This window comes from Adiantum capillus-veneris, chromosome 12 (genome assembly GCF_014529385.1).
Source record: "Adiantum capillus-veneris isolate H3 chromosome 12, ASM1452938v2, whole genome shotgun sequence".
Taxonomy (NCBI): domain Eukaryota; kingdom Viridiplantae; phylum Streptophyta; class Polypodiopsida; order Polypodiales; family Pteridaceae; genus Adiantum; species Adiantum capillus-veneris.
The window spans coordinates 43,821,065-43,833,054 of NC_140942.1; the positions used below are offsets into that span (position 1 = coordinate 43,821,065).

Here is an 11,990-nt window from a genome sequence, read left to right on the forward strand (position 1 = left end):
GTTGATACTAGTTGAACGTGAAAAGACATTAGGTGGTGGAACAAAAGAGATGCTGATATCAGCAAAGACTAGATCCAATGTTGGGAGAACGTGACTAATATAGAAGCCAAGGGTCAAAGCAATCAACCAAAAAGAGCAGATACACCATTGCTTGTCTCTCTTGGGTGGGGAATCTGTGTGTGCTAGGTCGCTACCACTGTGTTTGCTTGGCTATAATAAAGCAGGTAATGAAGAAGAAAGAGACTTGTGAGGTTGTAGGATCATCAATGTGTAATTAGTCTCCCAAATCGCTTCAATTATGTTCTTATCATGAATGCGACAATGGCTTATCCACCATAGCCATTTATACCAACATAAATATCTATTTGATGAGACTTAAACTCAAGGTGCGGCACTTCAAAGAGAAGAGCTAGAGAAAAGTGAAGAAGAAGAGAGTAGGAACAATCCCAAGAGTATGCGAGAGGAGGAGGAGGAGGAGAAGAAGAAGAAGAGAGAGGGAATACAAGTATAGCCCACTGGAAATCAAAGAGTCCAAGAGCAAAAAAAGATTCAGGAATATTCCAGATCAGTACATTTCATTTTGATGTTATAAAAGAACATGCGATCAAGCCACCCGTGGGTCGTGACGAGCGCGCCACCGTGAGTGTGTGTGTGTGTGAGAGAGAGAGAGAGTGAGAGACAGAGAGAGAGAGAGAGAGAGAGAGGGGGGGAGAGAGAGAGGGAGAGAGTGTGTTGTGGTTGAAGTCTACTATGGCCCTCCATAGCCGGCTCTCCTCGAAGCGGCTTCTCTCGCGTTGAAAGGCGGAAGACACGAAAAAACACCAGGTTAACTCCTCTTCATTTTTGAGCAATTATTGCACCTGCACCATATAAAGGGCCATAGCTGCCCTTTGCCTGCCAAGCCCACACAGCTTTTGGCACTTTTAACTGCCCAGTTTTTATAATTTCCAAGGTACAACAACCCAAGTCAGAGAGCTTCCCTTCAGCTCCATGTTGACCAATCACAAGAGCCCATTTTGGTTACCCACACATGAGCTGATGCAAACAAAGAGTCTTCTTGTTACGGTGAAGATCCATACATCCGTGCTTTGACAATGACGAGTAATTTCTGTTGATGAGCGACCGTCTCGACGTCGGATCAACAAACAATGGTGCTCGGAGCAATATCCAATGGCTTTCCTAAGCTTTTCAGAGTTTCCTTTTGAATAAGCTCTGGCTTGATATGTATATACCTTCATAAGCTTTTTGGCCTGGTCTTTCACACCGCCGCTAGCATGGCCTTCGTGGAGGCTGGCCTACATGCACTATGCGGCAAGACCAAGCAGTATCAAGATGCTGAGCATTCCATGGATGTTAGCTACCATAGCTTCTCGAGTGGCCTGTTACCTTCCTTGGGCGCCCAAAGCAATAGCCATCTTCGCCTTGGAAAATACATCATAACGCCATATGACTGGCGCTACAGGTGCTCCTTCTTTCTATTGTTTCGATTCATGTATAGAGTGTGTATGCATCAGTTATTTGGAGGAAGTAAAACAACATAAGATGAGTATTTGTTGAAGCCAACTTTGTTCTATCAGGAAATGGTTGTCATCGAGAAATGACCAAAGAATTGGTTGTACAACCGATGAATTGGTTTGTGCAATAAATATGTATCACACTTTTCTTATGAACTCATTAGTTTTCGCAGAGAGTGAACAGAAATGAGAAATTTCCTCTAGATTTATTCTTTATTTGTATTTTTGGTTGCATTTACAGTAATGATCCTCTTCTTTGGTAGTTGACAAGGTACATGCATACGTCGAATTTCCAGGATCTGCCTATCTTTCATGAGAGAATGTTTTTAAAAAAAACTTTCAATCACAGAACTCAAACATATATTTCAGATGCTCTTATTTGTTTAGTTTCAATCTTGAGAGTTTTTAGATCAAATAACTAAAGCCTTTATCTGGTTTGTTGCAGGTGGTGGCAGAATTTGTTAATAGTACTCGTGGTGTACTCAGCTTGGGTGTCTCCTTTTGAGTTCGGATTCATACGTAACCTGCCAGCAAAGTTCTTTGTGGTGGATTACATAGTGGATGCGTTTTTTGCACTTGATATCATTGTTACTTTCTTTGTGGCTTACTTGGACAAGAGAACTTACCTGCTTGTGGATAAACACTCCCAAATTGCGTTGAGGTATGCCTCATGCTATCAAGAACATACACGTGCTTTTATTTTTGGTTTGAGTAAGATTTGTATCTGTTGTTTTATAATTCATAATATACAAAGGAAGTGGATTAACCGATGTTGAAAAGTTTTAGTCAATTTTATAACTGTTTTGTTCAGGATTTGCATTTGTTCTTATAGCTTAAGCCTTATCTGATGTAGACGGGTTTTGATATTATTTCGTTTTTATTCAAGCAATATGTAGTAGATAGTTTATGTGAGTTTTCTGTATTTTTTATTTTTCTATGTCCTAATGCTCAAGTCAAGAGCTTCTCACCTCATGAAGAAATTTATTGAATTATTTGGATTGGGATCGTCTAAGGAAGACTTTGTGGAATGCTAATGATGAGATTAATTGCTTAGTTTATTGCATTCTTGAAGTTAAAAGACTGTAGCTTAGTTTTGGTTTTTGTAATCAGATTTGCAATTGAAGTGTCAAGAAATTAATCTTTGTACAAGTGCTCACGGTGTTGTTTGTTTTTTTATTGAATGCTGGTGGCATATTGTTGTGGGTATCAGACAAAGTTTATAAGATGTGCTTCAAGCAAAGACTGGAACTCTTGTATTATTTTGTGTAAGGCTCCACAGGTGTTTACTCATCTCTTAATTTACTAAAGGATGTTTTCCTTTTCGGAGATGTTGGTGATAAAACTCCTACTAGGCTACTTTTGACACTTTTTGGCCTACATAAGGCCTTAGTAAACCATGGAATAATTGGGACCAATTGTGGATGGCGGGATAAAGCTCGTCGATTATTGCCACATGGCAAGCAGAAAACCTTTTTTCTTCCTTTCTCTTGTAAGGGGGCATTGGCTAAGTATTGTCTTATGTATATGTAGGCCATGTGAGAGATAGCTGACATTTGTTTTCCTATTCTTATATAGAGGGACATTGAGTAGCGGGTTGCACACACTTAATTGTATCCTCTTGTGTAGGCCATTGTGCTTTTTAACCTTGTTTGTAAGTCACATTAGTCAGCTGCTCAACCATCAAGGTTGGAGATCAGGGGGCAGGCCCTCTGGGCCGTCAATTCTGAGCAGGAATACCACGTGCACATCTTTCCAACCTTTGCACAGCACTTGTGTCTAGTGCCTGCAATGATTAATGTATGACCATCGATTTGCTAGCTGCCTCTGCAACTTTCACAACGATTAGCCTCCCTCCCCCATGACCCTTGATGGCTGGGAATGGTTGTCTAGGGACCATTCCCATAATCAGGACTCCCCGCCTCTGTCAGTCGCCCTAATTACAAGGAATGGTCCATTCTCTACCCCTTAACAAGTAATAGGTGCTAGATTCTTCATATGCTTTATCTCCTCTTGTTTGGCATAGCATTTCATTAATGATTCAAAAACTTTCACTGTGAGCATAATTTTTTATAGATAAACTCTCAATGCACTGCAGATGTGTAATTCCTAACCATTGGTCAGTTCATGTACATGCTAATTTGTTACGGTGTTTGGGGGCTCTCTTACCACAGGTATGTGTCAACTTGGCTGGTTTTGGATGTTGCCTCTTCCATACCATTTCAAGTCGTTACACTTCTTGTGACTGGAAAAATTGGAAGAGGGCTCACATACAACCTTCTCAATATGTTGCGTTTATGGCGATTGCGGCGTGTTAGTAGCTTGTTTGCAAGGTAAGTAGTTAGTGATCTGCGTAATGCTCAAGAATTGAAGATTTCATTGTTGCATTCTAGAAAATGAATATTTCTTCCTTAAATAACTTTTTCTTGATTGCAGACTTGAAAAGGATGTGCGAGTCAGTTATTTCTGGATACGTTGTCTCAAGCTGCTATGTGTAAGATTGATTTTTCTCAATACAACATACGTTTAAATGATGAGCTTCTTTCTTTTTCACAAGAGTCTCTTGTGTGCAGGTTACATTGTTGGCTGTACATTGCGCGGGATGCTTTTATTATCTATTAGCAGAAAGATACCATAATGAAACTAAAACCTGGATAGGGGCAAATCTGCCACATTTCAAACAAGAAACAATTTGGCTCAGATATGTTTACTGCATGTACTGGTCGATCACAACGTTGACAACGGTGGGGTATGGTGACTTACATGCTCAGAATGAAAACGAGATGGTTTTTAACGCCTTCTATATGCTGTTCAACCTTGGACTGACTGCATACCTCATCGGCAACATGACCAATTTAGTCGTGCACGTCACCGGGCGGACTAGAAACTTTGTAAGATGGAGTAAATGCCCAACAGCTTATCTTTGTCAGAAATTCTTGTTGGCTTTCTAAAAGAAGCCCGAGGAGAAGAAAGTTAGACGGACATTTAAAATTTTATTATTTCGATTACTGATTGGACCTATCTTGTCATGTTGAACAATTGAAAACTTCTTTTGTTTAGTTTGTGAATTGATGGGTCTTTTCATTTCATAACCTTCGATGACTCGACTTTTCTTTCATTTTATTCTTTTAGAATGCCAATGTGAACCTTCACCTTGTTGTGAATCTTGTTTTGGTATTGATAAGGTCATCATTGAATTTTCGTGTTTGGTGGTATTTTCCTTTTTTTTTTTTTGGAGTTTTTATAAATATTGTCGTGGCATCTGTCTTTTTTGCTATCTTATAGTTTGTTTTTCAGCTAATGGAAGTCCTCACAAATTTGTTTATGTTCCATGCAGAGAGATTCCGTCCAAGCTGTCTCCAGCTTTGCCGTACGTAATCGCTTACCTTTGAGATTGAGAGACCAGATGCTGGATCATATGAGGCTCAAGTATCGAACAGACAATTTCCAACAAGAGGAAACCATGGCAGTCCTGCCAAAGGCGATACGTTCAAGTGTTTCTCAACACCTCTTCTTAGCCACAATAGAGAAGGTTTACTTGTTTGAGGGATGTTCTTACGACTTCATGCTGCAATTGGTAACGATTGCTTTTGGTTCTGTCCGTCTTTAAATCCACATAAAGAGAAGCTTGTGATCGTGCTGTGTCATTTTGTAGTTTAGGAAATGCTTGCACTTGAGTCTTGAAGAGACTATGTAAGATTTATGAGAAAAGCTCTTCTCTATAGAGTACCGAGTGAAGTCTTTGAAATCTTCACTACCGACTCTTATCTACCAATCAGGAGATATATATGTTATTTAGGAGATATATATGGTATTTATTTTATTTCATTGACTCTACAAGATATATACGTTATTTATTTTATTTCAAAGACTCTACTTTACTGAGTAGAGTCTTTGAAATCTTCCCAAAAATTGCTTCCAAGTATGGTTATGCTGAAATCTGACTCACAGCATATCTTTGTGTAAAAGGTAACAGAGATGAGAGCTGAATATTTCCCACCTAGAGAAGATATCATTCTCCATAATGAGGCTCCAACAGAGTTCTATGTTTTGGTATCGGGACAAGTGGTATGGCTTGGAATCAACTCAAGTTTAAAAATACCGCCTTTGATAATTTGTATTTCCATTGCTCATGCAATTCTTCTGGTTTGTCAGGAGCTTTTGGTGTATCGGGATGGTCGGGAGCAGGCAAGTTACGATGCTAAATACTTCTCTTCTCATGGTGTGTGTGTGTGTCTCTAAATAAGAGAGGAAAACCTTTCTTTCACCCAAATGTGATAGATTGGTTATCCCAATTCCCTCTTGAATAACTGGTCCTGAGTCGGATAGACCTTTGAGTTCCTTGGGATTGTTCCTACGATGTTGAAAGCTTCTTTATTCTCTTCTCTCTTCTGTTAAAATGTAGACTGACCCCCTCCTTTTTGATGAATTAACGGGTTTTTTTCAAAATGGATAAAAAAACCCTCTTGTCAATTTATCTCTATTAAATTGCTTAAAATTTTAAAAAATAGAAAACCTCTCCTGCTGAACTCATGTGGGCCCCCAGGATTGTTGCTATCATCTGATATAATATGTGAGGGTTGAACCATTCCTTGTTGCCTCTCTCTCTTGTCCTTACTGACTGTTTGTCATCGAATGTTTTGTAGAACAGGTCACATTTGTTCACAATTTTGATTCAACTTATCTTGTAGCCTGGTTTGCTTAGCACAAGACTGTTGTATTACAGCATTATGGAAGTGCGAGAGCAGGGGATGTCATCGGAGAGATAGGGGCACTTTGTTATAAGCCTCAACCTTTTACAGCTAGGAGCAAGAAGCTCTCTCAGTTATTGCGCATAAATCGAAATAATTTTCTAAACATTGTGCAAGGCAATGTTGTAGATGGACAGATTGTGATTGACAACCTTTACCAGGTCTTCCTTCTGCTACTTTTAACATGCAAAAAAAAAAGAAGAAATTGCACATCTCTAATCTTTTGGATTCTGCTTGATTTTGTATTATCTTATCAGCAGTTCTTTGCTTGACAGCATCTTAAGGACTCAAAACTCCTTTCCGTGCTCCGACTTCCAATGGAGATAGAGTCAATGATGGCTGACGTTGGAATGGGCATGACATTGAGTCTGTGTTTTGTTGCCACTAAAGGCAACAGCCACCTTCTCGAACAATTCCTGAAGAGAGGAAGGGATCCAAATGCAACAGATTTCTCTGGCCGTACTCCTTTGGTTTGTTTCTTGCGCTACTGTTGTTTCTCCTTGCTAGTTTCAAAATTCCTTCCCTTATTTATTAATCGTACTGTTCTTCAGCATATAACGGCAGCCAATGGATTTGTGGATTGTGTACAAACTCTCCTTCTTTATGGGGCTGATTCTAATATTCAAGGTTTGTAGTATGAGTGGATTTTTGCAGAACTTCTGGGTACATGGGCATACATTTACTTTGCTTGCACATGTATCTACAGATGATGTGTATCTTTATGTGTTGTTGGGCTTGTTGTAAGTGCTCTCCTTGGCTGATGAGCATGCCTTGGCATGTGGTCGTGGATGGGCATGTGTTCGTGTGGAATTAAGAAATTTGCTACTGCATGCATGAATTCTGATGGCCATTTTTATTCTCTATGTGGATGATCGAACGTTGTGCATATTATGTGTAAGTAATGCGGGAGTTATCCGGCTTGCGCGAATTGCTCATAGGTGTGTATGATGTGTAAGTGTTTATGATCATGCAGGTTCTTGTGTCATGCATGAAAGGCGTGTAAAAGCCCAAATAGGGCTGGTTCTACACACACTTGCTGACTTGTATTTCAAGGTCTGTAATGTAATAGGAACTCTAACCACTTTCACTGTTGCAGATGATGATGGTAGTGTACCTCTCTGGGAAGCGATACAAGGAAGGCACAAGGCTGTTGCCGAACTGCTATGGAAGCAGGGAGCGCGATTGACATCGGAAAAGGAAGGAGACTTCATGTGTAGAGCGGTTGAAACCGGAGGTCTTGACATTTTAGAGGACTTGCTAAAATACGGCACTGACATCAATGTCCGAAACTCGGATGGAGCAACTGCGCTTCATGTTGCTGTTGCAGTAGGAAATCTTGAAGTTGCAAGCTTCCTAATAGATCGAGGGGCTAATGTTGAGGTTTGCGATGCTAGAGGCTTGAGGCCTTATGACTTAGCTGAACAGGATAAGCAAGAGGATTTACTTAAGCTGTTTCCAACCAAAGGGGGGGCTGAGGAGACATCAGTTAAGGGTTTTGAGGAAGGAAAGGAAGCGTTGGATGAAGAAAAAAAAGAGCTGGAGGAAGAACAAGAAACCCAATTGGAACAAGTCGCTGATGGAAGCAATCCACCAGATTCCGATGCAAAAATGCAAAAGAAGACTACCATTACCAGTGTAGCACCAGAGTTCTTTCCTATACCTGCCATTGGCAAGGGAAAACGGGTAGCACCAGGAGTGTTGTACAAGTCTGATATGGTTTTTGACGATTCTATTCTACGCATGGCTACAAATTCTCGGAATACGTCTCAAAGCTTTTTGGCTTCAAAGGATCTACTATTGCGTGTGACAATACATCGATACCATCCAAAGGGTAGGCTACAGGTTGTGAGACAGCTAGGAAAGCTCATCAACCTACCTGGCTCTTTGAATGAGCTGCTTCAGCTTGCTAGTAAGTGTTAGTTTTTGTTTTTTCTCAGGACTTTGGTTTGTGAATATGTACTCTCAGGCATCCTGCTGTAGATTATGTTGCTAGGAAGGTCTTCACACATAAGGGGACATGATATTGCATACTCACACAACTTTATTGTGGAGTGTGGTTGTTTTCAGCCTTCTAAAATGTCTTAGTATCCCTTTGCCAAAGGTTGTCTGATCTTTGAACAATGTTTCCTTGTGTGCCCATCTTTCATTTGCCTCTCTTTTTTGCATTTTGTTTGTCTTTTGCTCATTACTTAGTGTTTCTAAACAAGGCAACAGTATGGTCAATGTATATCTTTTGTGATTTTTTCCCTCACATTTTGATTTCCTTTTTAGAATATCTTTTAATAATGTTTTTAGTGTGCCCACCTTTCATTTTGTTTCTTTTTCCACAATTTGCTCCTCTTTTGCTCATTACTGATTTGTGTTTTATATAAAGTCAAAACATAATTAATGGATATTTCGTGTTTGTTTCTCTCACATTTTGATTTGCTTTTTAGAAGGGCATCTTGAAATGTCACCTTGTTTCCCATGTAGTATGAATTAATAGAGGCTTGTGGAGGCTATGGTAGTTTTATGCAACACCGTAAAGGACTTTTATGGAAGCTTGATTGTAAGACTTGCTCGGAAGGAATGGTTCTGATGCAATGTTTTTGCTCTTAAAAAACAGGTGTTCAGTTTAAGTATTCGCCAGTGAAGGTACTGAGCAATAGCTTTGCTGAAATCAATGACATCAGTGCTGTGAGAGACAATGATCTCTTGTACGTGGTTGACCAAGAAGAGCTTGAAAGGATATTGGGAGTACATGGGGGCAGCAGCCATGGCAAGCAATAGCCCACATGACAAATAGATGAAGGGGCCATCATACGGGTGCTGAACTTCAAATGCAAGTTTACAGGCTTGCTGAGTGATCAAGACAAAGCAAAGAAGAGCCTGTTTTTCGTATTATTTGTGGAGATATCATGTAGAAGATGCGGGCCTCTGCAGTGGTAGATTTGCGTAAAAGGCAGCCTCCCTGTTCCCTTGTGCTTGCTCTAGTGCTCAACAAGGAGCACAGAAAGTGCTGAGCGTAAAGTTTGGCTGGCCATGTTGGCCAAGGTATATCCAAAGGAATGAAGGGATGTGCTGAGGATAACCTAGTCGCAGCTTACACCATGCTCATGACAAGATGCACCTTAAACCTTCAGAAAAATCTTCAATTCTTAACCAAATTCTTTGTACATTATACCCATGTCTAATTGCTCAAGAAAGGTTAGCTCAGGTTGCCTTTAAGGAAGATCTCAACAGTGTGCATACTTCCATTCCATGGAAGTGATTCTTGTAATATGCCCTGTTTATTCAGCACTCTCATGGCTCTATTCCCACGCAGATGGTAATTCAGAGCTCAATCCAAATAAGTCTCTCTTGACATTTGCAAGTTCATACCTTCCCGAGGATACTGAAATTTGTTCATATATGGACTTCTCATTAATAGAGACATCCTGTTTGTGTTTTCTGTTCTTTGCTCCAATGCTCCTTGTGCATGCAATATGCATGTATGTCTGTGTGTGTCTGTGCATGCATGGCCATGGCATGAGAGAGAGAGAGAGAGAGAGAGAGAGAGAGAGAGAGAGAGAGAGAGAGATGTAAAATGAACTGTAATATTAACGTCTTCAAAAGGCCAAACTGACGTATGAGACCAAAACGTTACATGTGGTGAACCTAATACCAGGTCTGGGTACAAAATGTACTGAAAAGAAAATAGTGGGTAGGGGTGGGGTGAAAGCTGATACAAAGGGGATACAAAGGGGGGTGAGCTGATACAATGGAGCTCTCTGACAGAAGAGGCATCATATACATATACATTAGTATCCAAAAGGCTGTAGAAGTTCAATGTCCTCCAAGGTAAGCACTCTGTCGGACGGCTCCTATGTCGTGCCAGTACGGTATGGATCCTTTGATGCAATCTGCGTCGATGTCAAGAGGCCCACCTCATCCGTGGGCGACAGGACCGTCCCAACTCTATCGCCCGATCAAGCAGTATGCCTCTGGTGCTCCTATGCCGTGGAGGTTGCTCGAACTCCTTTGTCTCTCGACTGAAAGAAATGTGTAATCTGCCGCTGTCGCCGTATCTCTCTCATTGTGCCCCTCTTCAAGAGGTCCTCTCTGTGTCTGCGAATCTCTAGTAAGTATAATCCGAGGCATCTCTGATCTTGGTATCTCATGACTCTAGAAAGTGGTCCAAATGGCAAAACCCTCTTTGAATAGACAGTGAAAGTGGCCTCGTATCTCATATGTAGTGTAGCTCCGTCTTGGGCTCTATCTGGCACACCTGACAAATTCTGGACTCAACGGGTACTCATATAAATCTGCCTGTCTCGATCTCTAGCTGATGGAGAGAGAGAGAGAGAGAGAGAGAGAGAGAGAGAGAGAGAGAGAGAGAGAAATGAAATGTTATGTTAAACATCATCAGAAGGCCAAAATGACGTATGAGACCAAATTGATACAATCCTTGTGGATCTAATTCAATGTCTGGGTACAAAAATAAAATGAAGTAAAGTGAAAGACTAAAGACCAAAACTAGAAAACTAAGATCATTATCAAACTAAAATCATCATCATCATCGTCAATGCCTGAGGATGCCCGGCGTTGGGTGTTGTCCGAGAAAGTATTGCATCGGTCGCTGAAGGGCTTCGTCAATGTCTGCCTCTGTAAATAGTCGTAGTGGGCGTCTCCCATATCGTGCAAGAATAGTCCGGATCCTTTGGTGAAGCCTCCGTTGATGTCGTGGTCGCCTCGTAGACGTGGGCGCCTAGCTCTCCCGAGCTCAATGGCTCTGTCCACTAATATACCTTTGGTATAAGTGGGCTCTGAAGTCTTCATCAAATAAACTAGGATTTCAATCCTTGGATTCCTCGAGCACGGGCTGTAGCCATCGCTTGTTCCTTCCCTCGTAAAGAGAGTGTTCATTCACTTGTGCGATAAGCACTACCATAGCTTCCATTAATTGGTTCAGGCTTCAAGCTTAGCAAAAGCTTTTACTCTGCTTGAAATCTTGGAATGGTTCCTTCCTTTCTGCCGTCCTACCCACAATAGCAGGTAATTTGTTGGACAACTACTGGCCGGATACCAAATCAATAGTTAACCTTTCGGCTAGTTGAGCAAACCAATTCATCTCAGAAAACAATGTTTCAAATTGATCCTACTCACATAAACACTCGAGAGTGAGTAGTCTCGCGGTTAGACATAACCATACCTCGTGCAAAAGAGAAACAAGCACAATGCACTTTATGAAAGATGTAACTTCGATCAAAAACCTGCCCTCTCACTTAAAGTTGAGGGTCTTATGTACAAAACTCAGAAAGTATAATTCCTTTATTGCATAACTTTCTCTAAATGACAACTCATTTGTCATTCTTCAAGGAGAGATAACAAAATTGTAGTGTTTGCCTTTTCATGGTTCCCATCCTACTGCCGGGATTAAATTCTTCCTACACCGAAGTGTACACTTTCAGCTTGCACTGCTGACTCCACCATCTGTTGCAAAGTATCTTGCGTGTATATCTGCATGTTTGTGCGAAGCTTGGGTAATAGTCCTTTGTTGAATTTCTTTATCTTTTCTTCCTGAGAGAGGTTCAAGAATGGAGCCACGTTGGTCACAGTGAGCCAATACCTACTTGCGTAATCCGTGACTTGCTCGTGCTCCTTTTGGGGAAATTGATCCCAATCTTTTTTGATGCCTTTCTCAAAGTGTAGAGGATTTTTGCTTTTCGAAAAACTCGACCTTGAATTTGGTCCAAGTCTCTTCTTGAGT

General features: G+C 40.8%; 1 protein-coding gene across 1 annotated transcript; it reads left to right on the forward strand.

Moving 5' to 3' along the window:
• Positions 1-614: 614 nt before the first annotated feature.
• LOC147445662 (potassium channel KAT3-like) lies at positions 615-9,689 on the forward strand. The gene is made up of 13 exons (XM_086525115.1): positions 615-1,462; positions 1,960-2,175; positions 3,686-3,844; positions 3,948-4,005; positions 4,085-4,402; positions 4,849-5,088; positions 5,481-5,579; positions 5,667-5,699; positions 6,238-6,423; positions 6,538-6,732; positions 6,814-6,889; positions 7,359-8,171; positions 8,868-9,689. The coding sequence occupies exons 1-13, from the start codon at positions 1,275-1,277 to the stop codon at positions 9,029-9,031; spliced, it is 2,745 nt and encodes a 914-aa protein (XP_086381241.1). The 5' UTR covers positions 615-1,274; the 3' UTR covers positions 9,032-9,689.
• Positions 9,690-11,990: the final 2,301 nt, after the last annotated feature.

What these genes read in the sequence shown, in the direction of transcription:
- LOC147445662 (XM_086525115.1), top strand. Translation starts at nt 1,275, where the DNA reads ATGGCCTTCGTGGAGGCTGGCCTACATGCACTATGCGGCAAGACCAAG. An exon ending in CCGGGCGGACTAGAAACTTT is followed by an intron (nt 4,403 to 4,848) that starts GTAAGATGGAGT and finishes TGTTCCATGCAG; the next exon opens with AGAGATTCCGTCCAAGCTGT. An exon ending in TCTCTGGCCGTACTCCTTTG is followed by an intron (nt 6,733 to 6,813) that starts GTTTGTTTCTTG and finishes ACTGTTCTTCAG; the next exon opens with CATATAACGGCAGCCAATGG.